Below are 24,191 nucleotides of genomic sequence, written 5' to 3'. Positions count from 1 at the left end.
GTAAAGTTTTTTTGAGGCTATTTATAAGCAAAGCCGAAAGACCAATGTGTTGCTAATGTGCCATTTTTGCCATCTGGAAAACCTCTGCAAATTACACTGGCAATTTTAAATTCTAATGAAGCATTTAACAAGTCAACCTCCATTGCTATTTAGAGGCAGTGAAGTTAAAGGATGGTGAGTAATAATGCCAATCATCCAGTCCTAACACTGGTCTCAGTTGTCTTCTAGTAGAAGTAGGATACAATTATAAACTAAAAACATAGTGGGCTATTGAGCTACTGAAAATTCATTAGTGAAAGGGTGGACACAGCATATGGCAATAATCACCTGATATTTATGCACTGAAAACACCATTTAAAACACATGAAAACATCTAAACATTCTGTTGAACACCTTTGCACCAACAGTTTTGAACTTGTGTAACTATTACAAAGCAATACATATTGAAGGAAAAATTGCTGTGGTATGCAAACATAATTCTACCACTTAAAAATACAAAGCCACATGGCTTTTATAAACAAGGTGCTGGGTTGAATCCAAAGGAGTCCTTCCATTTCCAAAAAGGACTGGGATGCAGCAAAGGCTTCTACAAGCATTTTATTTAAAACTTTTCTATATCATCCCATACTTAGACATCTTGAGACGGTTTACAACAAGTAGGAAGCTTCTTCCCTTGCAAGTTCTCACCCTTGCCACCTCTCACACAATTAACACAGGTGATTTTGAGGAAGCTAGGAGACTCAAGAGCACTGCATTCCAAGGACAGAATTCCAGATCCAAACGACAGTTCTTATGTTCAGAGTTTTTTTCTAGGATAAAGAGTTACTTTAAGTCACTTTAAATAAAAAACCTGGCATCAACAGATCCACCTGCCAAAGACAGGCACCTCAAGTCCACAACAAGCAGTATTCCCAACAGCTTCCCACAGTACTGCAGTTTGGAGAGGAAAAGCAGTAGTGGCTTGGCCTGCTCTTTCTTCCCTTCTGCACACTGTATCATAAGTGGAATAATCTTTCTTACAGGCCCTTTCACTTGCAGGAAGACATGAAAAATAGGGGAAGGGAGGAGGTATCATTCCAGCATTGATTTGTTTATTCTTGGCCTGCTCATCAGCTGATAAGGTCTCTAAAATGTTTTCCTTAAATTTTTTTTTAAAGCAAATAGTTCTTGATGGCAGGCTCACCCAAAAGCCACAATACAAGAGAAAAAACCAAAGGAAAGGGTATAAAAGAACAAATACAGGCACCAAATTCAAACATGCACAACACCATGGTGGGGAAGCACTCCTGCCAAAAATTCCTCAGCTACAGAAGCTTCCTAAATTGAGGCACCATGCAGGAACAGCATCCTGATACAGCCAAGGGCAATGGCTGCTCCTAGATGAGTTGAAGAACTAAATGGAGCCTGCTTAGCTTATGAAATAACTCCTGACCTCCTCTCTACAGCAATCAATCGAATTACTTCCAATAGACAATATATTGAAGGGTATGGCAGAGTATGAGCTATGACATTTTGTGACAAGCATTAATCATTACAAATACAGGAAAATTCTTTCAATAGTCTGAGAAAAAAAGGAAAAAAAGCCAAATAATCTTTGTAGATCAACTTTACCAGTGATAATTGAAGCTAAATTTGGAGCAGGGACCAGTGTATGAAGAAAGGCCTGTTTCACACTTGAGAACTGGGATCTCAGAAAAGACATATTTAACACCAAGAGGCAGCTTTTTCTCACTTATACATATATTTCAATGAGACTGGAAACATCAGAATAGCCTTCTGATATTTCTTCCCTTTTCTGAAGTGCTAAGCAACTGAAGGAAATGCTGCATCACCTTCCAGCAAATGCAGGATGTTTAGAAGAAAGGTTTTTTCCCCTGTCCAAGGGATTTAATAAGAAAAGAAACCACAGGAATTTGTCAATATTTCTATCATTCTCCAAACTGCAGCATAGTGGGAAAGACAGGTGTTAGTAGCAAGAACTCCCCAATAAAAACCTATACATTCCGTTAAAATAGATAGTATGTGGAGAGTACATTTATTTTCTAATGAAAGATGGTTCAGATCTAGGCTAACACACATCATCAATTCATCCCAGGACTAAAATATATGCCAAAAAAGTTACTATCAGTACTACACAGCATTATACACTGTGTACAAAAACAATATAAATTGCTAAATAATTGACCCAGAAATGATTGAGAATTATGACATGCATGAGATTTAAAGTTTAAAATCTTCATATACTCCAGAATTCTCAAAACAAATAATACAAAAACTCATGTTTGAAGAGTGGTCTGAATTCAATAATTAATGCTGTTAATGCAGTGCTGCTACTCAGACTCATTCTCCATAAACCAATTAATGATCAATATGACATCCCTCTTAACCAGCACCAAATAAGCAACCTCATGGATTTTGTCAATATAGATACAAATACCAACTGAATTTATTTTGCAGATACTTAACATAAGCAAATAACCTTCTGATATTAAAGAACTACATTTTAAATTCAGAACAGATTATCTGTTAAGACAAGAGCAGAACAGTAATAACTGATATTAATAAAACTAAATATGAGAACGGACTGATGGCAAAAGGAGAATGGGATGGCAGAGGATGAGGTGGCTACATGGAGTCACTGGGGCAGTGGGTGTGGGCTTGGGTGGTCTCCGAGGGATGGTGGAGGACAGGAGAGCCTAGAGGAATGTTGTCCATGGGGTAGTGATGGGTCGGGGACAACTTTGCAACTAAACAAAAAAATGAGAACACCAAGGGAAAAAGTGGCATAAAATTGCACTAATGGCCAAGCCAAGGAACATTTGGAATAAGGTGGTGCAAAGAAAGATAGAGCAATACAACTTGAGTTCAACATTTCAATCCTATCTCACCAATGTCAGAAATAATGACTTATTGCCTCTGTCTCTTCACAACTACAAGTTTCTGGGAGTGGGGTCAGTTAGGAGAGCAGCAATCACTGAAGGTGTGGTTAGGCAGAAAAACAGCAGCCTCTGGTGAACTAGCAAAAATTACATTCATTTATTAGGCTTATAACCCACTTTCTTCTTTAAAGAACTCAGTGAAGCTTACATCATTCTCCTCCTCCTGTTGGGCTGAGAATCTGTGACTAGCCCAAAGTCACCCAGTTGGCTCCATGGCTGGGCAGAGACTAGAATCTAGATCACCTGAGTCCTAGTCCCACACTCTTCACCACTATACCGCACTGGCTCGCTGCATTGCATCTGCACATATTAAGACAAAAATGAGAACCACTAACAATGCACTAACTATGAACAATACTATTTATTTATTAAAAATCTGTGTGCCATCCATTACTTCTGTCTCTGGATGGCTTACAACATTAATCAGAATAAAATAAATTATTAGTAGTTTAAGTCAGCTCCTTCAGAAATTGCCAAGTTGTAAAACACTGAAAACTGTTGAATTGAGCACATTTGCAAATGAGATCTGCCCAAAATACTTGAAGAAATAAGTCTGATAGAAATGAGAGCAACTGTACAGCCATGCCTAGATATAGCTTCCTCCGTTTATAAGACACCTGCAGATCTAACTCTGAGCTGAGGCCCATCGTATCTTGAATCTAGTCACTGCAAATATATGCAATTGATTAATGCCTTGCAAATGGAGGTGGCTTTACTCAAACTGGAACAAAGCTGTCAAACTCTTGCAACTGTCAGGTGAACACACTGTGCTTGCTCTTATCTACTAGCACCCCCAGGCATAACCCAGCCTATGATGCTCTCCCATAGCCCCCTAAGAGTTGGATCTGTCCGTTACATTACCCTGAGGAATAGCTGTTCTCAGGGAATGTCCAGGAAGGAGTAGCAGGGAAAGGACTTCTCTTTGCCTACCTACCATCTCTGGCTTTAACCTGTATGGACGGCATAGCTATGTGACACTAGAGCAGCCTATGCCTAGTGGCTAACACTGTTACTGCAGGCTTTAACCATACAGACAGAACAAAATATCCTTAAGTGCACACCCTTTGTGTTTCCTTAGTATGCATGCTAAGTTACAGATAATTTTGGTTTCAGTGTCTTGGTGCTGTACTACTGACAGCCAAGACAGACAGGTGCTCTCTTTTATTAAAGACTACACAAAGTTTGTCAAGTATGACTAGATATGCACTCAGTTATCAACCACTTGAAGCAGAAGGGAAATGAAAGCAGCACATCTCTTCCATTTAAATAGAAATCAGAAAGGTATGTTTTCTGTATTTACATGTTTTTCAGCAGATACTACTGCTAATAAAACTTCAAACAAGAGGTCTGTATAATTACAAAATTTACCACAACCCCAATGAGAGGCATTGCAAGTGAAATTTCAAATTAAGTTTAATAACCTCCTAAATTATTATCAGACAAGCACACCACTAGTGGAGAATACATGTAGATCATGCCAAACTGAAGAACCATGGCTTAAATATCCCTTGCTTAGCTAGCAAAATTTTACATACGAAATAAGAAATCATAATCCTGCACTTCTAGTTTGAAAGCTAAACTTTTTCCTACCAACAGAACTTGATCTCTCAGCTCTTCCTAAATGGCAATACTTTTGTTATGCTTCTCTAGGCCCTTCCCATGTTCTTCAGTACTCTTGGATACTTGCCTGTTTTGTATTCAGCTATGGGAATCTGTGGCATTAAGACCGCCTGTTTCTTCCTTGAAAACAGTTTTACTGACCAAGCTGAAATGTAAAGAGGCCTTTTGCAAACTGTCTTTTCACTGCTTGTGTATTGAAACAATAGTTGCTGGGCAACAACATGCTTGCTCCGGGCTTCAGCTCTGTTTCTTGTGCATTTTCTCCATCACATCAGATCTAACACTGGAAGCTTTCCTGGATCAATCTTTCCACATGCCCATCTTTAGATATTTATGCTTGAAATTCTTGTAAAAAGCTGTTTGGAAACTTACTTCCAGGAAACTTTATAATCCTTCAAAAACACAGTTACAGTATCTTGTTGATCCTTCAATCTTAAGTTTTTTTTAATGATCTTGAAATTATGCTTTAGCCTTCCAATTCTGCTTTGAGTGAAGTCCTTAACTTCCTGAAAGCCTGTAGTACTCAAAGTCCAAAGTCTAATACTCTTGTTTGTACTGCTCCAATAATGCAAAAGGGTATGGTCTGACCAGTCTATTTATTGCTGTGTAGAACACCATGCATTATTGCATAAACTGACTAACTTGTATTTGAAAACAGAAGCATGGGTAGCAGGACCAAATATATAAAAATGGTTTCATTACTGGGAGTGCCAAGTGAGAATGGAGAACAGGGGGTAACACAGGCACTCCCACCTACGGGTTGCCTTCATATACAAACTGGGACATTGAAATAAATAGCAATGAAACAACAGTCTGATTTTGTACAAGATGACAGATTATGAGCAAGATGACAATATTTTGCTCTTCAGCTGGGAGGGTAAAATATTTAGAAATGCAGAGCAAAGGAACAAAAACATTTCTAACCACAGTATAAACTAGTGCCAGGTCGAGTGGGTAAGCCTATCTAAAATTGCTTGACCAATCTAGCATTTGTTAAATCACTATTTCTAGACTTTCAAATTCAGCTCAAAGGCTATTTCTATTTCCCTTAAAGCAGATATATTTAATATGTTAGTTCTACATATATAGTTTTATATATTCTTCCATCCTGTTCAAATTCTGACCCTAGCCACCATAGAAGGCAGTGGGAACAGTTGCATGATATGGCACACAAGAACTTCCAGTGTGGTATCTGCAGTAACCTAAAGTTATGCTTTGTTATAATGTATTGTTTTAAGAAAATAATGACTCCCTTTACTATTGTTCCCCTGTCGTCTTAACCTCCATTGAGATTTTAGAAATTCTGGCAGAGGGGGAATGTAAGGATGCCCCAAAATTGCTAGCACCTCAGAAATTGTCCCCTGGCTAGCCTTACTGCTAGTCACCAACTTGAAGTAAGACTTTTTTATTATTAAATTTATAACTTACTTAAATTTTCCCAGGTTGGGTCATACAAGGTTTAACCACCAACAATTTCATATAGTATAAAAACATTACACAGCAGTCAAAAGCATCATAGAAACGTGAAGGGCCCAGAACTCCAGCTGTTCCATTTATTAGACTTTTGTCCGTAAACTCAGTTTATTCATTCAGCATACTAGGCTATTTTGGAGATCAATTAAATTCCCTTGATAATATGAAATGTTACCAAAGAGAAGTGTTTTTGAAATAATTTGGGAAGTTAACCCATTTTGTGCATTCCAACACACAGGAAACAAGCATCATTCTCATATGCAGTTGTGTACAGCCAGCAGTTATACCTAAGAATTTGTCAGGTATTAATGCAACGCCTCCATTAACAAAGGGTAAGGGAAGAAATCTAAGTGACCACCTCCTCCAACCACTTCTCCACACCCACACACACTATGGTTAGAACAAAGCAACTATTCTTCCTGTACATGTTACAGGTATGTTGCCTCCTAGAAGCAATAAGGAGGCTGTCAATCCTTCTCTAGACCATAGATCTCCTTTCAGGTATCCAAAAGCCTTACAAATTGAGAACTATGGTTATACTACTACTAAAAATGCCAGATGTAGCACAGGTGAGTATTTGATTTCTACAAAGCCTCAAATTCTCTTTAAACAAAGTGACTAAGTTTAGCTGGATTTACTGGTTATACCTACAGTCTCCAATGTTATGTCCATAAGCACCATGTTGCTCTCCAAGGCCTGCCATGCTATGTGCCCCCATCTACACCAAACTGCTTATTGAGGAAAAAGAAAACATAGTGACCTCTTTTACACTGTGTCAGACCCCAGTTTACCTAGGTCAATATTGCCAACACTGACTGATAGTCCTGTAACCCTGGAGAGTTCCTATTTCCCACTTTGAGATACCAAGGATTAAACCAGAGTCTTTTTGCATGCACTTAGCTAAAGATCCTCTCAAAGCACTATGCCAGCCTATGCTAGTCTTCTATTTCTTCACTGAACAACCCACTTCCATTCTGATTGGATAATAGATATTCAAGGTGATTAGAGAGGAGAGGGAAGTCCGGGTTATGCTGAGCTTTATCTGTGTGGAGTATGGGGAAGATAAAAAGTGCAGTGACTGAAAACACAGGGAATGGAGGAGGAGCTAAGTAGACCAATCAAAAGAAACTGAAAGATACTATTGGAGGCAAAAGAAAAAAGAACAATAGGGGCCATAATGGAGTACAGAAGGAAAACAAAGATGTGGAAATTGATTTGGAGGGGGATGAAATAGTTGGCACAAGAGAGAATGGGAGACCTCCAGTTTGCCCTTTTAGGTAAAAATGCTAACCAAGCAATCTCAATTGTGCTTTATTGAAGTGCCCAGTATTTATTAAATTATCTAATAAACAACAACAAAAAAGATTTACTATTCTCAGAAGAGTACTTCTCCAAGGAAGTTATTGTTGCCAATTAAATACTGGGCTTTCTACATTTGCAATTCCAACATTCAGTATTACTTCCAAGCGATTATGCACAAAATCATTCGTTTATCCCGCTTAGCTGTTTCTAGCAGTAGTTTCTGGTCTCAATTCACTGTATTTTTCAAATCCAAGAACCACTGCCTTTAAGCAAACATCTTCAAAGCATTTTTCTTTCTCTTGTTAAGAATGCTTTCAACTACAGAGCAGAAAGAAAAAATGCAAAGTGGAGAATAATAACATAGTAACAGTTCTTTCCACTGTCTATCATTAATACATTCCATGGCTATGTTAGCCTGTTACATTATTAAAAAACCAAGTACTACGGCGGATTTAAGAATAAAAGATTGTGTGGAGGTTTGGGAGAACAAAGTTCATGCACTAAAACCTGCCGCAGCCACGGAAAGACGTTCGTGCAATAAATGATTCGATTGTTTATCTTTCTGGTTTTGCCTGACTTAAATTACTGCTAGTTATTTAAGCTCACATTTTGGAGAAGGGCCCATTTAAAATTGCTCTGGTAACGTATAGGTCTCTATACAAGGCTTTTGTCTGTCTGATCACGTCAGCAAAGCTTTCCCCTCTGAATCTAAGTGCCACTTTCCCTCAAAGACACACACTTGGAAAAGGCAGCCGGAGTCCCTCCCTCAACTCCGCAAGGGTCTTTCCCCTTGTTTTGCGAGGACGACGAAAGCGCCAGGCGTGTTTCGACTCGGCCTGCCTCGGCGGGTGAGCCTTGCGTCGACCCTCGCCCCCGGCTTCCAGCGGCTCAGGAGAGAACGACGGCGAGGAGAGCGGGGAGATGTCCGGCCCAGGCAGCCCTCACAGCAGGGAAGACCCAAGCGCCCGGAGGATTCTCAAGGGAAGGCCCAGGAAAGATGGAAAGCCGCCACGAGCCAATCGGTGGTCACCTCGAGGCCCCTCAGCGCCAACCAGCCAATCGCAAGCGAGCACGAGACGCAAAAGGATAAGGGTGGGGGGGAGACGCCAGGCCCGTTGTTGAGGAGAGAACATCCCCTCAGAACTGCCTCCTTCCTCGCCGCCGCCGCCGCGCCTGCCTCGGGGGCGAAGTGCCTCGGGAACGGCCCTCCCCGCCCTCCCATGGCCGCTCACCTGCGAGCTCCTTTTCCTCTCAAGGCCAGCGACTGCAGCGCTCGGCGCTCTTCGTTCCCTCAGTCGCTTCGCTTCCCGCTCTCTGAGCAGCAGCAGCAGCAGCACTGATGGCAACGACCGCAGCTCTTCTTTGAGGGCCGCAAACAGGAAATGCGTCACACGCAGAACGCGGAGGGAAAAGCCGCCGTTGGCCCCTCCCTTCCATAGATAAAGGAAAAGGAAGAGTCGCATGGGTTTCGCCTTTTCTTCTCTCCATTCCCCGCCCTCCCCTCCGGCTCTCAGGTGAAAGATGTTTCCATAACTCCGTGGGAAATCCTAGATTTCAAGGGACTCTCCAGCAGGAGGGGCCAATGGAGTATCCAGAGTGACGTTCATCGCTTTTCTAATATCGCCCGAGTAAAGGCACAAAACGAGCTTCAAAACATCTAAAGTCGCAACCCCGTGCAAGTTTGGACAATAGGCCCACAAAACCCAGCCTATTTCAGGGTGCTGTACTGGGGGCTTCGGGGAGTTCCTCCCTAAACATGCCTAGGATTTCCCCTTTTAAAAACTCAACCAAACAGCTGATTGCTTGATGCATCATAAAATAAGGTGTAGAAGAACGTGGGGGCCCCTCTTTGCGGCTACTCTTCCCTGCTTAGCAGCATGATTCCTATGCAGAGCTCTCACTTCTGCCTTTGGTCGCGTAAACCTGCAATGACCTTAACCAAAGAAAGAATGCGTCACTCTGTAAGCTATTGTCTCTGTGACCGCCTCCTGCAGAGGAAAGATGTGAGCGAGCGCGAGGGAAGGAGGAAGCCTGCGTCTCTTCCGGAAGTTTCTAGAAGTAGTCCTCGGCTCCGCCCCGCTGGCTTTCCCCTCCCACCCGGCAAAGGTTTCGGGGTTGTGCTCCCCCTGGCGGCGGCCTGGCGGCGTTGCGCTGCTGGAGAAAGCAATTGCCGAACAGTGCCGCAATCCGGAAGGGGCGGAAGGTAAGAGGGATCGATTTCTGGCAGGAGCAGTGCTAGGTCCTGAACAGAAAACGCACGTGTGTGTAGAAGCCTGCAGGGAAAAATAGCAAAAGGCACTCATCCATATAAGCTAGCTTATTATGGGCTGTTCAATCTTGCTGAAGCCTTCTGTCTCAGACTTGCACCCATCTTGCTTGAGGGAGCCCGAGAGCAGCTGTTTTGCCACCCTGTGTACGGAGTGCTGGGCTGCAGGCGCCTCCGGTCTGATCTAGCCGGGCTTTTCCTGTGTCCTTAATTCATAAGCGTAGGTACAATAGTGAAAACTATTGACAATAAAATGCAGTAACATGTAGTGTAAAATTCCAATTTACAAAAATGTAGCATGGTTTCAGTAACTAGAGCACTCTGAGAGCCAGTCTGGTGTAGTGGTTAGAGTACTGGGGCTCAGGAGAGCTGGGCTCTCATTCCCCCTCAGCCCTGAGCTCACTGGGTGACTTTGTGCCCATCATGGACTCAGCCTAACCTCCCTCACAGTACCTTGTGAGTGCTGTCTTGGGTTCCTTGCAGGAAGAAAAGCAGGGTGTTAATGTATTATCATAATGTGATTTCATTAAAAACTAGACCTGTTAAAACAACTGATACGTCTCATGGGCCTCCATGGGGAGGTCATTCCACTGCACGGGCCCTCTTCTAGGTAAATTGAGGTCTCCATGTGTATCTTTGAAAGACCTTGTCTCTCTCACGTACAGCTCTGTCTGCAGAAATGGATGTATGGACAGAGAACGGGAGGACTTTCAGGGAAAAAGAAGATTCAGACTGGGGACACATCTGTACTAGTGGCATTTGCAAAACTGTTCAAACCTGTTTTAAAATTTGGATTTTTCCATGGTAGGGAAAACCCACAGAATCATTGCTGGGAAAGCAAGACTAGTTGCAAAAGGATGACTGTGGTCATCCTATTTCCTTCTTCCCCATGGCTGCCCTAGGGATTCATCCGGCATTGCTTCACCTTTGTTATGCTATTGTGAAGAAAGCTCACTAGACTGGAAGTACAGGATGCCCATTAATCACATTGGTATTGCATATATAATAAATCCTGTGTAGGTCAACTCAGAAACAAATCCTACTGAGTTGTAGAACTTACTCTAGAGACAAGCATGCACAGGATTCCACCCTAAGACATACACAAAATATACATACAAAATTCCATTACTTAGAGTTAAATTGCATTTAATAGCATAAATATAATGCTGTTAAAATTATTGTCTTGACTTCCCCTGGTACAGCTGAGTTCGTGGAAGCCATTGCCTTTACAAACTCAACACATGGTTTTTAAAATCTAAGCCTCTCTTAGGAACAAAAAACATTTCTGGGCAAATGTGAGAGAGGATCTGGCGCTTCTTCAATAGTTTCCTTCTTACACAAGGTCAGAGAACTTTATACTTAACTACTCCTGGGTGCTGTTTCAAGGCCAGCTACAAACTAAGAGGAAGAGTGGCCTTGCAGAGTCAAAAATTAACATATTTCTGTCACAATTCCACAAGCCTTTCTTAGTTTAAAGTTGGTCAAAAGTGTGTGTGTCAGTTTATGCACCCCTTGCCCCTTTTTGATACTTACTTGACCATTAATTTGTTGGGCTTATTCAAAATCCTTCCTTCAAACCTCTTTTTAAAATGATGCTCCTCTTTCTGGTCATCTGACTGAAGGTCCAGACTTGATTAAGATAACTAACGTATGACTACCTTAGATGAAGCTTCCTAGCACATTTTTTAAAAATCTATTCATTTTTACTGCCTCAGACTGTATCTGGGCCCCACAGAATTTATGAAGCTTTTTTCTCAGGATCATTTGAACAACGATGTGTTTTGCTTTGTTTTTGTCTTTGCCTGGACAAAATGAGCAAAAATGAGCAAAAGATTTGCCATAATATGGCTGCTAAAATCCTGGCACTGTAAGAACACTGGATTCTTGCCTCCCAGGTAGGCCTTCGAAATGCTAATGTCCCTGTCCTGAAAGGTCTTTTGGAGGCACACTAATGTTTTGCTGTTCTGAAGGTTCTCTTTGTGTTGCCTTAATCCCTGTTGTTTTATTCTTACGCGCCTCTAGCAAGATGTCTACCTGGTCTCCCACCAGATCCAGCACGGTCCACCAAACTGTGTATGTAACAGATAGCTTATAAAAGCATCTTGTACAGACACCATCTTTGTCGTCCCTTCAGGGGCTGCATACATGCCAGATGTATTTCCTGTATGTCTGAATAAACTGTAAATATTTTTTCAATTGTGCACCCCCAGCAGACTCTCTCTGGGTGTTGTTTCACTCTTGACATCTTCATTTAATCATGTGCCATAAGAATACAGATATTTAAAGTTTTTATATGTGGTCCCCTTGCTTTATAGCCTCGGGATGGCTCACAGAAACAAATCAATACAATACAGATACATTTAAAACCCGGAAACACACCTGGCTGCACAGATGTGCCCCTCCCCAACTAGGAGAAATGGAACACTGCATCCTCCATGAATAGATCTGATCTTTTAAAGCTGCCCAGGTTTGTGGCCATCACCGTATGTTGAGGTAATGAATTCCATGATTTAACTATGTGCTGTGTGAAGCAGTATTTCCTTTTATCTGCCCAAATCATTTCTATTCAACCTCAAAGGATGACCCTGGATTCTACAATTATGAGAGTTTCTCTTCCCATCCTGTCGAGTCTCCCAGTTCTCACACTTTTTCAAAGCTAAGCAGTTCCAGATGTTGCAGCCTCCCTTCACGGGGATTTCTGCACTTCTGCAACCATGTTGGTTGCCACAGATGTGGCAGCTTCCACAGCTTCTCTGAAAGTACTGGGTGGTGTGGGGAACAGCGTCAAGAAAGCCATCCATCCACACTAGGCTCCACTTGAAGTGCATGACTTACGGAGAGGCCATAGGGAATCCCCCCCCCCTCCTGGTCATAATTCCTCTGAAGCAGTCACAGCCGAGCCCAACTGAGTGCATGAGATGAGGAACCACGTCCTGTTTGTACTGCACAATAGCTTGAGCTCCCTGGGCAGTTTACAGGCTGGCTTATAACATGATGCCCCCTGTCCAACATTCACACAAAAGCTGGATGCACTGGCACTTGAATCTGTGTCCAACTTTAGTAATGGGGCAGCCGGCTAGTTTAGGGGAACACCCCGCCCCCGGGGAGGGTCGGAGCACCACCACTGCTGCTGCCCCCATGTGTGGCTCACCTTCTGCCAGTGTTTGCTGCCTTGCTCTGCATAATGGCATGGCTACCTCCAGAAGCAGGTAATTCTTTGGCCCGTTTGGGCTACTGCTAAATTGATGCATCTGAACGATGGTGCTGGAGGATGGTTTTGCAAATTCCCTGGACCAGTGGAAAGATGAGCAAGTGGATCTAAGGTAAGATCTAGCCAGAACTGTAGGATCTAAGGTAAGATCTAGCTACAGAACATTTTCCTGTAGCAAAAATGACAAAACTGGGAAGTCAAGACTCAGTGAAGCCCATCGTACTATGGAAAGTCAAAGGCAGAAGATGAGGATAACCAAATCCAAAATGGATCAATGCCATAAATATACAGTCTTGAGGTTACAAGAGCAGAGCAGGGTTGTCAAGGACCAGAGATTTGGAAGCGCTTCCACTCAGAGGTACCTTAAGCCAGAGACGACAGTGCATAGCAACAAACAGTTACTGGCCGAGTATTCCTTATTGGGTGGATCCTGGTTGGGGCCCAGAGTAGTCTGCTTAATACTTCCTCACCTGGCAGGAAATGGTGGGGAGATGACTGGCCAATCCTGGAGTGTGCACACACAAGACAAAGACAGCTGACTTGTTCATTGTATTTTATTATTTACTGTAGGATCCCTCTGAGGCATGTGAAGATAAAGAAACAAAGAGAAAGATGAGTTTGCAGCAGTTACCCAACACTGAAGATGTGCGTGGCCTTCAGGCTTGAAAAGTCCTTCTTTTCTGTCACGCATGTTCTACTTTTTTATTTATACAACTGATATTTCACAGACACATGATTGTGCCCCACCCCAAAGTGAGGAGCACAAAGGAGAAAAGGTAACCATTTTATTGAAGACCAAGACACACTCATTGCATGGGGACAAGTCTACGGGTTAGAGAGCAGCTCCTCTGAAAGAAGAAGTACTGCTACCCTTGCTGTTTTCCTGTTGTGCTGCTACATCATATTCATACTGACAAAGGCCATGGATGGCAGGCACCCTTGTGAAGGAAGCATTTCTCCTCTTCACGTGGCATGAAATGCTTCTTTGGAGGTGCCTGCATCAGAGTATATGACATGCATCACCTAAAACAAAGGAACAATGTGCTTCCTTCCGCCGCTTTCCAGCTTCAGTTCTGTTCTGTTTGCATCAATGAAATGCACATAAGAATTCATGCATTCAGCTAAAATTAGTTTCATTGGGTGAAAACTTTGGAAAAGTGCAGAAATATTCTTCAAAGGATGGAGCAGGTAAAAAAAACCCAACCATGTGCTGCTGATTAGATAATGGACTATCTCTAGTCATTGGCCAGAATCCAGCAGGGTTGGATTCTCTTTCCTGCTGATTCCACTCTGCAAACAATGGCTCAAGCAAGATCCACCACTCATGCAAGGGAGATTTAGTGTCTCTGAAGAATGAGTGGATGTGTTAGTCTCTTAATTGTCCCTTACATGATCTGCCTTGACTTGTGCCATTCCAGAAGCAAGCGTTTTTGCTCGTTTCTAGCTGCTCCAGAAGTGCTAAACCTCCCTTCTGCAAGGGGCGGGAAGCACATGCTCTTGGGAATAAAGGAATTGATGGCAGCGTAAATGTCCCATTGGATTGCCCCTATTGTCTGCATGTACAATTCCATTTTATGGATATCTCACCAACATGGCCACAGCAAAGAAAGATGAGGATTTCATTGGACTCATGCTTATGGACTTGGAAAAAATGTTAAAATATTTTAGGGGAATTCACTAAACCATTTTAGGGGAATTTGCACAAATGCACACTTGAGCGAATTTGCAAGAGCAAATAGGAACAAAAGTCTTGATGATCCCCCTACAAAAGCCCCCACTAATTTGATCAATTGAGAACCAGTGTGAAATGATGATTAAGGCTGATGGACTGGGGACCCAAGAGATCCAGGTTCTAGTGCCCACTGAGCCATGAAATTCACTGAGTGATTTTGAGCCAATCCCTCACTCTCAGCCTAACCTACCTCACAGGATGGTTGCTGTGAGAATAAAAGAGAGTACAGAATGACTATTGAAATTACCTTGCAAAAGGAAGGAGGAATGTAAATGCAATGCAGTTACAACAAAATTTGGATGTCACAATGAAAGACAATCCATGAAAGAGCTGATTTAACAAAATTCATATATCCATAGCTTCCATTAAGCAATAGTCAGGCTGTTTATTAACTCATATTTGAAGCTTCCCAATAATAGAAATACTCAGGTTCTACTAAAATAATAGTGTACAATATCTGATACAAAGTGACCCAAATCTAGAGAATTACACAACCAGTTCAATGCTTCCACAGCTGCTTTGTTCTGGTTTTCATGAAGAGTAGCTTGTTGTGCCACATGCCAAACCACCCCTAAAATGGAAGAGAATTAGCAGTAGATTTCAGTTGGCATAAAGGAAAAAGTGAAATAAAGTAAACCAAACATAACTAAAGAGGTTCAACTAGCTCTTTTGCAGTGCTCTCAGGTAATTTCAGGCTCACCCTTGGTTCTGCTCAGTTGACCTCTATAATATTTGGGAAACTGTGCTGCATGCAATTCCTAGCCATTATGATGTGGCACAACTCCAGTAAAATCTTGGAAATATTATGACTCAACAGAGAAGTTTAATTTGCATTTTACAAGTTACAAACATGACACTTTTAATCAAACAAATGAACTCAGATGAAATAATAATTTCAAAAATGTTTAATGCTTTGGATTATAAAATAAATAATGCTTTTAGAAAGGAAAGTGTTCAGGTTTTGCTTTTAAGAGAAGGCAGCAGTCCTACCAAGGATTTCTACAGACTTTATTATGTTCCATAATCTATATATGTTTTTAATAAACACAAGGCAGGCAAGTCAGCCATCTTATTTTAAATCCATGTAAGCCACTTTGGGAGCTTTTTTGGCTGAACAACAGTGTTTAAATGCTGTAAACAAATAAACAACAAATAAACTGTCAGGAACGGAATGGGAAGAGTACCATAACAGTTACCATAAATAAAACAGCAAAACTAAAAAGAAAACAATTGTTTTATTTCTGTACATGGAGACTACAAATAGTATTTTTAACACTTCATTTCTTATCCAAATCATGAAATTATACATTTTTGTACTAACACTAGTAAACATCATAAAATCACTCAGAGCTCTTCTGCACATTTAAAATATATTGCTGTTTACTGCTAGTTAAATATGAAATTCAGGAGCTTCTCCAGCAGTAAAATAGTTTTCAATCTTGAGGACCGCTGATGGAGTGGCCCACAATTGTAAAGTACTCACATCTTTTTTAACTGATGATAAAGGATGTACTTGATTCCACCTGTTAATGATTTAGGTTCCAATTATATTATAAAAATAATTTAGTGAGAATTGCACATGAAAACAAATGCTGACCCAGTGCTGTGACCATTCTTAACCACCACTTTTCACATGAAACGAACGTTTCCCTTAAATATCGTCTAGTGACACACTCCGCTTCCCTGTGTCCAAGCAGATGGTGCTAAGCAAATGGATTCATAGTTGCTAATTCATGACAAATAACAAAGGACAGTCCAGTTTTTACAGCAAGCATAGTTATTCCAGGTGAAGAAAGCTAAAAAGGGTACATGAACACCCACAAGCTTTCAGATATAAAAGATAAAGCCTAATGCTTCTGTTCAAATTTATTTTAATTGCTGTTACAGGTATGTCTTTTCCAAAGTCACAACTATTATATGTATCCTATATGCAAAAGAAGTGGGATGCATAAACAAAGACTACAGTCATGAAGGAGAAAATATAACAAAGCAGAGGAAAAACCATGGCGTGTTAGTTTGATTGATCATGACACTGGTTAAGGTAGTAACTAAAGAAAAGGCATTGTCCATTCAGATTTAATGAAGGTTTTTGTTTCTTTTTGAAACACAACACAACACAGATGAAATACATTTCTCTCTCAATGCCTACCATTTACTACCATGGTAATAAAAATACATTTTCCCCAGTTGCAATAACTTGCAGACGCAGAAAGATTTGTAAACAGTTTCTGCCCCTTTTCCTAACCATATTTTAGCCTCTCAGGTCCAAGACACTTGCAGATTGTTTGCCTCCTCTCCACGGACATCACCCTGTTTCTTCTCCATGGGCTGCTTTGTATGTCGCTTTATTGCCAGCTTGCGGAATTGTTTATATTTGAACAACAAGAAGCCAAAGCTTCATCTTTGGTTATTTTCACAAAGATGTTACTGTGCTCAAATACACTCTTTCTCTGAAAGCCTACCAAATTGCACACAGCAATCCTTACTCTGAATCAGAACCAAGTAGCATCAATGTAGTTAAATGCTAACGAATGACAGCAAACTAACATCTTGCTTTAAAACTGAAACCTACTTGAGAGTATTCAATAGGAGATATGAACTGCAGAAACCTACATGGAATTCCCTTAAGCTTCTTGGTATAGGTGTTGCTTATGAGTAGGCACCAATTAGTCCTTCAACAGAGTATTTGATTAAAACTTCAGCTCAGCTCAGCTCAGCTCAAATCCAGCAGCACACTCAATGGCATAAAGAAGTTTACTCCGCATTAGGTTTTCATCATAAAATTCTGGAAGTTTCAATAAATTCATGCAGGTACTGGCAGTGGGTAGCCGCTCTAAATCGGAGCCTCCATTGTGTATGCAAAAAGCAGGATATAATTCCTCATGAAGGGAAGAAAGAGGAAAGGTGAAACTAGCAAACTTCCCCCAAAGAAGAAGAAATTAATTTGTTAGCATTTCTAAATACCATTTAAAAATGGCCCTGAAGACACTCCTAAATCCAAAACAAAATTTTATGAAAAGAAAACAATATTAGCTTCTGGAGATGCTGGAACCCTAATGGAAAATGCTGAAACATTGATAATTAAAAGCTGATTATTCCCTATCACATAATTTTTATACTTCTGTTATTCAACAGTGATGGCACACTAACTTGCTGCCTAATTGAGATTTTGGGCAATATCCAAAAAACTGTTAAAGTAGATCCACAGGCTCCCCACCCCACCCCAATTTTCCTTAACAGCAGTGCAAACTGCACTTGGGATATTCAAGGCCCTTTACCACACAATTAAAAATACAGTAAAAGAATTACAAACCTAATAAAAATATATTATGCAACTAAAAATGTTAGATTTCTTATGCAATTGCTAAAGCTGAGGAGTTGAAACATGAGCACTTAAGAGTTTATCCACACTTACATTTAAAGAATCCTCAAACTGTTTCCCAACCATTTTTCTAAATATTTTTTCTCCTACAGTGGTACAACACTAAGGGAGCAATCCTACGGCCCGTTTCAGATTCCCAGTTCTATGCTCAGTGGCAGCACTGGGAGGTGGCTCTCTCATCCCCTTTCCCCATTGCTGCCGATGTGAAAAGAACCACAGTGGCTGCCTCTCTAACATCAGGGAAGCCGCCTCAAAGAACACCAAAAGGGGGTTGTTTTGGTGGGAAGAAAGGTGAGGAGATGGGAGAACCTCCAATGTGAACTATCCTGAGATCTCTCCAGCACCCACCGCCTCCCCCAGAAGCACTTGCAGTGGATGGCAAAAAAGCTCCTATTGCACAAATGCAGGATGGGGAGGGAAATCACCTCCGTCACTCCTCCTGCCCTGCGCAGGATGCTCATAAGCTTCCATATAAAGAGGCCTTGATATTACACCATTCTGAACCCAGGCTTAAGGATTGTGGCTCCAGATGGAGGCGTATTTATTTATTTAGCTTGGATACGGCCTTTCTCCCTGCCCTCCCCCAAATGGCATCCAAGGCAGCTTTGTACCCTTTGCATTTCTAAATGTATGCAACAATCTATTTCCTATAGTATCCCTATTTTGGCATTGCAAGGAGACCAGAGTGACCAGAAAACACAGTATTCTGCAGAACACGACATAGTTAAACCATGCAGGTTCTTGGGGAAGCATGTTTGTTGGGGCCCATTCTTGCTTTGAATCAACCACTTACAGCATCTTTCCCCAACTTGATGCTCTCCAGGTGTGTTGGACTACAACTCACCACACCCCAGCCCGTGCAACCCATCTGGAGGGCACCAGGTTGGAGAATGCTGATTTAAGGACTCTGCCTCTGACAGGATACAAACACGTGACGTAAACACGTGATGATGCCAAACAGTTTTCTAAAACCGGAAGTATAGTTTTCTTCATCTCTTAGAAAATGAAGTCTCTCCCCAGGACAGGAACAGAGAAGACATTCACATGTCACGTCCAAAGCTCTACTTTCTTGGCAAGGGTATATTAATTTCATCAAAACCTTGGTGCATGGAAATAGATCCTCTGGTTTTAGAAACTTTGAAAAAGAAAGAACCCTAACACCCCAAGCCAGGAGGTTAATGAGATTTTAAGTTAAATTATCGTTTAAATGGAGGCTTTAAAATGTATGTCATAGCTAAAATGCTGTATTTTTAGTGTTCCTTTCAAAATGCTAATTGAATTTTCCTACTTTAAGCCTTAAAAGTGTTAAAAATGAAGTTCTATATTGAAATGTCAAGCCAAGGGCACCATTTGTTGCATAATTAAATACTGTGCAACGGGAATTTGCAATAGCAGAGAAGCGAGAAGCATCATCAATTTATTGTGTGACCTGATTAGAACTTAACTGTTTCCAACTGCACTTTAATGATTTTTTTTTGTCTGTAACAATCTCATTTATTAAACTTATTAAACTTTAATTAGCTTTAGCATATGTTATTGCAAGCTCAAGCTGCTGGCATTGAAAACTCCCTGTAAAAAAATGGTGTGAGCCCTGACTGTGCTATTTATAAGTAAAGTACTTCAAGACACACTGCATTCTTCTAAATGTGTCTGGGCTAACTTTAGCAAAAGGTGAAGGTTTCACGATGTAGTATGGACAAGATTTCAAAGCCAGCCTATTAGAAAGTTATGTTCTTAGCAGTAACATTTAATTATCTTCTATTTTAATACAGCTATGTACAATTAATTACTGAAGGCATTTTGCTCTAATTGCTGCCCTCAATATATATTTCTTCATTAAATGAATCCACTTATTTCATGGCAAAAACTAATTACTACTTACAGTACATGGTGCTCTTTGTCTTCCAAGTACTGCAGCAACATTTATTATGGGCACGGAATTATACTGCTTTTCTGAAGCTTCCTGTACTGCTTGCATATAGTATGGTAACACTTTCTCACTTCAATGGGCAAATGATGGATTGGCTGTAGAAAGGACACTGCCTACAGATGGTGCTTCTGTCCACTTTTCAAGCATTCCCCTATACATAGCTCACCCCATTCAGTAGAGTTCCCCAACCCTCTAAGTAGCATTTCAAGGGAACTAAAGGAGGAAATCTGCCTCTACCAGCACAGGTACACATATCTGAATCTAGATTCGACTAAGCAATATTTGATAATAGAATGTTATTCCTCAACCAAAGTGCTCGTTAGATTTCAGTAACAGCCTGGTGTTATTGCATTGACTACTCATATCATCAGTCATATGTGTGGTGTCCTTCTCTGATGGATGCATTTTTTTCCCTCCCTCCCTCCCTCCCTCCCTCCCTTCCTTCCTTCCTTCTTTCTATTGCGATTTATATCCTGCCTTTTTCCTACAAAGGGCTCAAGGCAGCTTACATCATTCTCCTCCTCCATCTTATCCCCACAACAACCACCCTGTGAGGTAGGTTGGGCTGAGAGTCTGGGACAGGCCCAAAGTCTCCCAGTTGGCTCCATGGCTGAGTGGGGACTGGAACCCAGATGGTCTGAGTCCCAGGCCCATGCTCTTGACCACTGCGCCACACTGGCCCTCTTCTTTGACTGCCTATCATGCTTTATTGTAGGCTCACAACCTATTTCCATTTGGGCAATTGAGTGAGCTTTTTTACACAGCTTGATCAGTGTAAAGGCAGCTATCAGAGCATTCTCATACTCGTCTACTCAAAAGTAAGTCCCACTGTGTGGACAGGAGTGCCATCTAAGCCTCACATTTAAAACAGATACATGCACAACTTCTAGCACTTAACCTTGCAAATGGTGCGTATCTACTTATTGTATGGTTTCTTTAAAAGCATTTTTAAAAATTACTATATCATGACTATGGCTGTAATAGGAAAACAGATACCTTAAACCCCAGAAGTGGAGGGCGTGAGCAGCTTGTCACAAACTTGAGTAATTTACGCTTTTCATCATCAGCAAAGCTTTCTACAACTCTCCAAAAGATTTTGATTACTGGATGATCTGCAGAATAGCCACCTACAATTTTTCAAAAGCAAATTAGATAGCATCAAATCTGGAAAAGACTGCTACTGCACATTTAAGATACTCTACAGTGTATTCTGAACATACTTAATGGGTCATACAGATTCTCATTGAAGGTTGTGCTAAGCACCAAGTTACACCTCTTCGTGGCTTTTTGTTCTCAGTTCTTACAGTACTTGGTGCAGGAAGGCTGCACTGTGCAAATTGCAGTACATATACACCAGCAAAGGAAGAGGGCGAACTGCCACACTTCAGCTGTGCGGACTCGGAAAGCAACGGAACTGCACATCCCATGCTACATGAATAGAACTAGCGGTTTTGTTTTGTTTTTAACAAATTACCAGATTCGACACATGTTGGAAATAGCCTCAGGTTCTGGAAACAGCCAAAGAAAAGTTTGCACAGGAAAGAAAGTGCAGAGAATATTTCCTGCAGTCCCTTTAACGCTGAGGAAATTAAAGGCACCTGAGATGCTTTCAACTGCAAGTTGCTGCAGGCCTGATTCAGACCAATATTGGGACCCTCAAGTATCCTAGTCTAAATTTCACAGAGAAAGGTCAATACAAACCATGTATATATCCTAATTAGAACTTTCAATTAACCGAATTAAACAAAAGGGGGTAACAATTGGAAATGGGCTTTAAAAAGGCAGGTGCGGTTCACTGTAACCAAGTGCAAAACGATGGACATTGGGCAAATCTGTCCTAAATCTACATATACGCTAATACTGGAGCAGGGAAAGCTTTGGGGCCTGTGGGTACCATTGGCAGTTAGACTGTCCTGGGCACCACCACAGAAAGGATGCACTGCAGCCACCCTCCATCTACATTTCCTATTAATGATTCTGAGTACCGTGGAAAAAGGAGGTGGGAAAGAGGGGTATGCACTTTGCTTTAAAGCTACCCCAGCTATTAGTAACTGAGGAGGAGGAGGAAAGCTAAGGCGTTTTGCTGGGCACTATAAAAGGTGTCCAAAGGCACATGGGGCCATGTTACTTACCTCAATGCTAATAGGAACTGAGCTGGCTATGATTGACGAGGAAAGAGACCTCCAGGTTGTGGAGGACCACTCCATGTCAGCTTTGACCTAGCTGGCTGTGACAAAGTTGGGGATCAATAGGAGAGGAGTTGAAAATAAAATTGGCAATATGGTAGCACCATTGTACAAAACTGTGGTGCAACCAGTCTTGGAATGCTGTGTCCAGCTGTTACTGTTACACCTCAAAGGAAGGATACAGCACTGGAAAAGGTGCAGCAAAGGACAACCAACCAAAATGATCAAGGGACAAGACAAACTACCCTATGAAGAGAGATGGCATTTGAGGCTTTTTAGTTTAGAAAAAAGGCAAGTGAGGCATACTGACATCAGAGAAATTAGCAAAATTCAAGTGCATCTGGATTTCTATGAATCTGACATGCAGATGCTACAGTGGACTGGTGTGTGTGTGTGTGTGTGTGTGTGTGTGTGTGTGTGTGTGTGTGTGTGTGGTGGGGGTGTTGTTCATCTCAGTAATGTGGAAATGCAGCCAGTTTTTAAGTCTGGGGGAGGGATTTGCATGAGTGCTCACTTGGGCTCATGTACTTTAGCGCCAACGTGCATTTGCAACAGGGACCAACTTCTCATACCTTTCTAAAAGAAAAAATCCCATTCTGTCAATGAGCAGACAATGGCATAAAAGAGCCTTGGCAGTATATGGAATGCATTTCATGAAAAGCATGCCTCCTTAGAAAAAGAAATACAATAAATTTATACACGGCATGGAGAAAATCAGTAGAAAGAAGTCAAGCAGGCCTCCAATTTGAGGATCTACTAATTAGCCATTAACACCCCTTCTCCAGAGTTGGACTCGATGGTCTTATAGGCCCCTTCCAACTTGGTTATTCTGTAATTCTAAGGAAATATAACACACTACACCAATACTTTTTATTTTCAGTGTCTTGGCGCCAGATTTGTTTGTTCAAATGTCACTAAATTGTAACTGGAAAGGTGTTGTTTCAAAAAAGTGAGCTGAGTATTTTCTTAGGAAAAAATTCAGCAAAGTCCCTTTAATTATCTTAAAGAAAAAAGCATACAGTTAATTATTCCACTGAAATCAACAAAAATAATTGTAGTAGACCTTTCTGGGTCAAGTCTTGGATTTTGGTTTGTGGTAGCTCATTTAATTACAATATACTTGCCTGAATAGTTTGTGAAAGTTTTAAGGTCATCTAGATTAATAGGAACCTGTGCACCTGAAATCAAAACCTAGAATGAATGAAAAAGAAATATATACGTTTAGAATTCTCAAATCTTTGGACTTTTTTACACTAGTAAAATAATTGTTCTGTTTATACAGTTATGCAACAATACCTGAATTTCTTGCTGATCAAACATTCTAAGCCATTCCAGATTAACAACATTGGCAAGTCCCTGTCTAAACGCTAGGCAGTGCTGCCTGATCTGCTTGTTTAACCTATAGTCTGCCACAAGATGGATGTAGGCAATCCGGTTAGCGCTAGTGACAGGAATATCCTTTCCACCAGGCTTCAGTTCAACTACCTGTAAAACACAAACATTTGTATGAAATAAATGTCATATTCCCTTGGTGCTGGTATGTAACCTTTTAACCCCAAATCCTAACACTGTATTTCATGATATTGTGAGGTACAGCAACCCGTACAGCCCAAAATCCGTTAATCAGTAACGAATGCATATTTGTACAGAGTACTGCATATTTGTTCAGTAATACAGATGGACATTTACAAATTAACAAACAAAACCAGTCCTTGCATAGAAGGGCATATGACCTAAATTTTGGCAGTCAGGAAAGCAATGTGGCCTATTTTTGTCACAACTTCTGCCACTAGGTGGCATCGTGTAACTATTAATATTATGCTGGAGGTCATAATTCACAGGCTGAATAGGCACATATGTATTTTCAAAGCTTTCATTTTTAGTTTGAATGCAACCAAAAATAATGTCTTCAAGAAAGTTATCAGCAAAACGCAATTTCATTTTAAGAGCAGCCACTGTTAAAAATATGCTTAACATTCTGACCACAAATATTTTAATATATACTTAGGGAGGAGGGAAGCACAACCAGCGAAAGCTTTGACGTAGCAAGGAATCAATTAGTTCTGCTCTGCAGAAACTCCAGGGTAACAGTTTCCCCAAACCTTTTAGAGGCCTGCCGACAACACATTGTGGTGGATTCTGAGTCTATC

General features: G+C 41.1%; 2 protein-coding genes across 2 annotated transcripts in view; both read right to left on the bottom strand.

Annotated features, from left to right (window-relative positions):
• DNAJB6 (DnaJ heat shock protein family (Hsp40) member B6) overlaps positions 1 to 8,724 on the bottom strand; it is a 59,232-nt gene extending 50,508 nt beyond the window's left edge. Inside the window, exon 1 of the mRNA XM_044425283.1 lies at positions 8,567 to 8,724. The gene's annotated coding sequence lies outside the window, so the exon portion shown is untranslated. The remainder of the gene's footprint in view (positions 1 to 8,566) is intronic.
• A 7,035-nt stretch (positions 8,725 to 15,759) lies between these two features.
• Positions 15,760 to 24,191, bottom strand: part of UBE3C (ubiquitin protein ligase E3C) — a 68,308-nt gene continuing 59,876 nt past the window's right edge. The window contains exons 21-24 of the mRNA XM_044424591.1: positions 23,338 to 23,526; positions 23,166 to 23,232; positions 20,852 to 20,982; positions 15,760 to 17,422 (exon numbers count right to left, since the gene is read on the bottom strand). Of these exons, the coding sequence (XP_044280526.1) occupies positions 17,252 to 17,422; positions 20,852 to 20,982; positions 23,166 to 23,232; positions 23,338 to 23,526 (558 nt within the window). The 3' untranslated portion in view covers positions 15,760 to 17,251. The remainder of the gene's footprint in view (positions 17,423 to 20,851; positions 20,983 to 23,165; positions 23,233 to 23,337; positions 23,527 to 24,191) is intronic.

Source organism: Varanus komodoensis, unplaced genomic scaffold (assembly GCF_004798865.1).
Source record: "Varanus komodoensis strain SLA01 unplaced genomic scaffold, ASM479886v1 scaffold15, whole genome shotgun sequence".
Lineage (NCBI taxonomy): Eukaryota > Metazoa > Chordata > Lepidosauria > Squamata > Varanidae > Varanus > Varanus komodoensis.
This window is presented reverse-complemented; position numbering and strand designations above follow the sequence as displayed.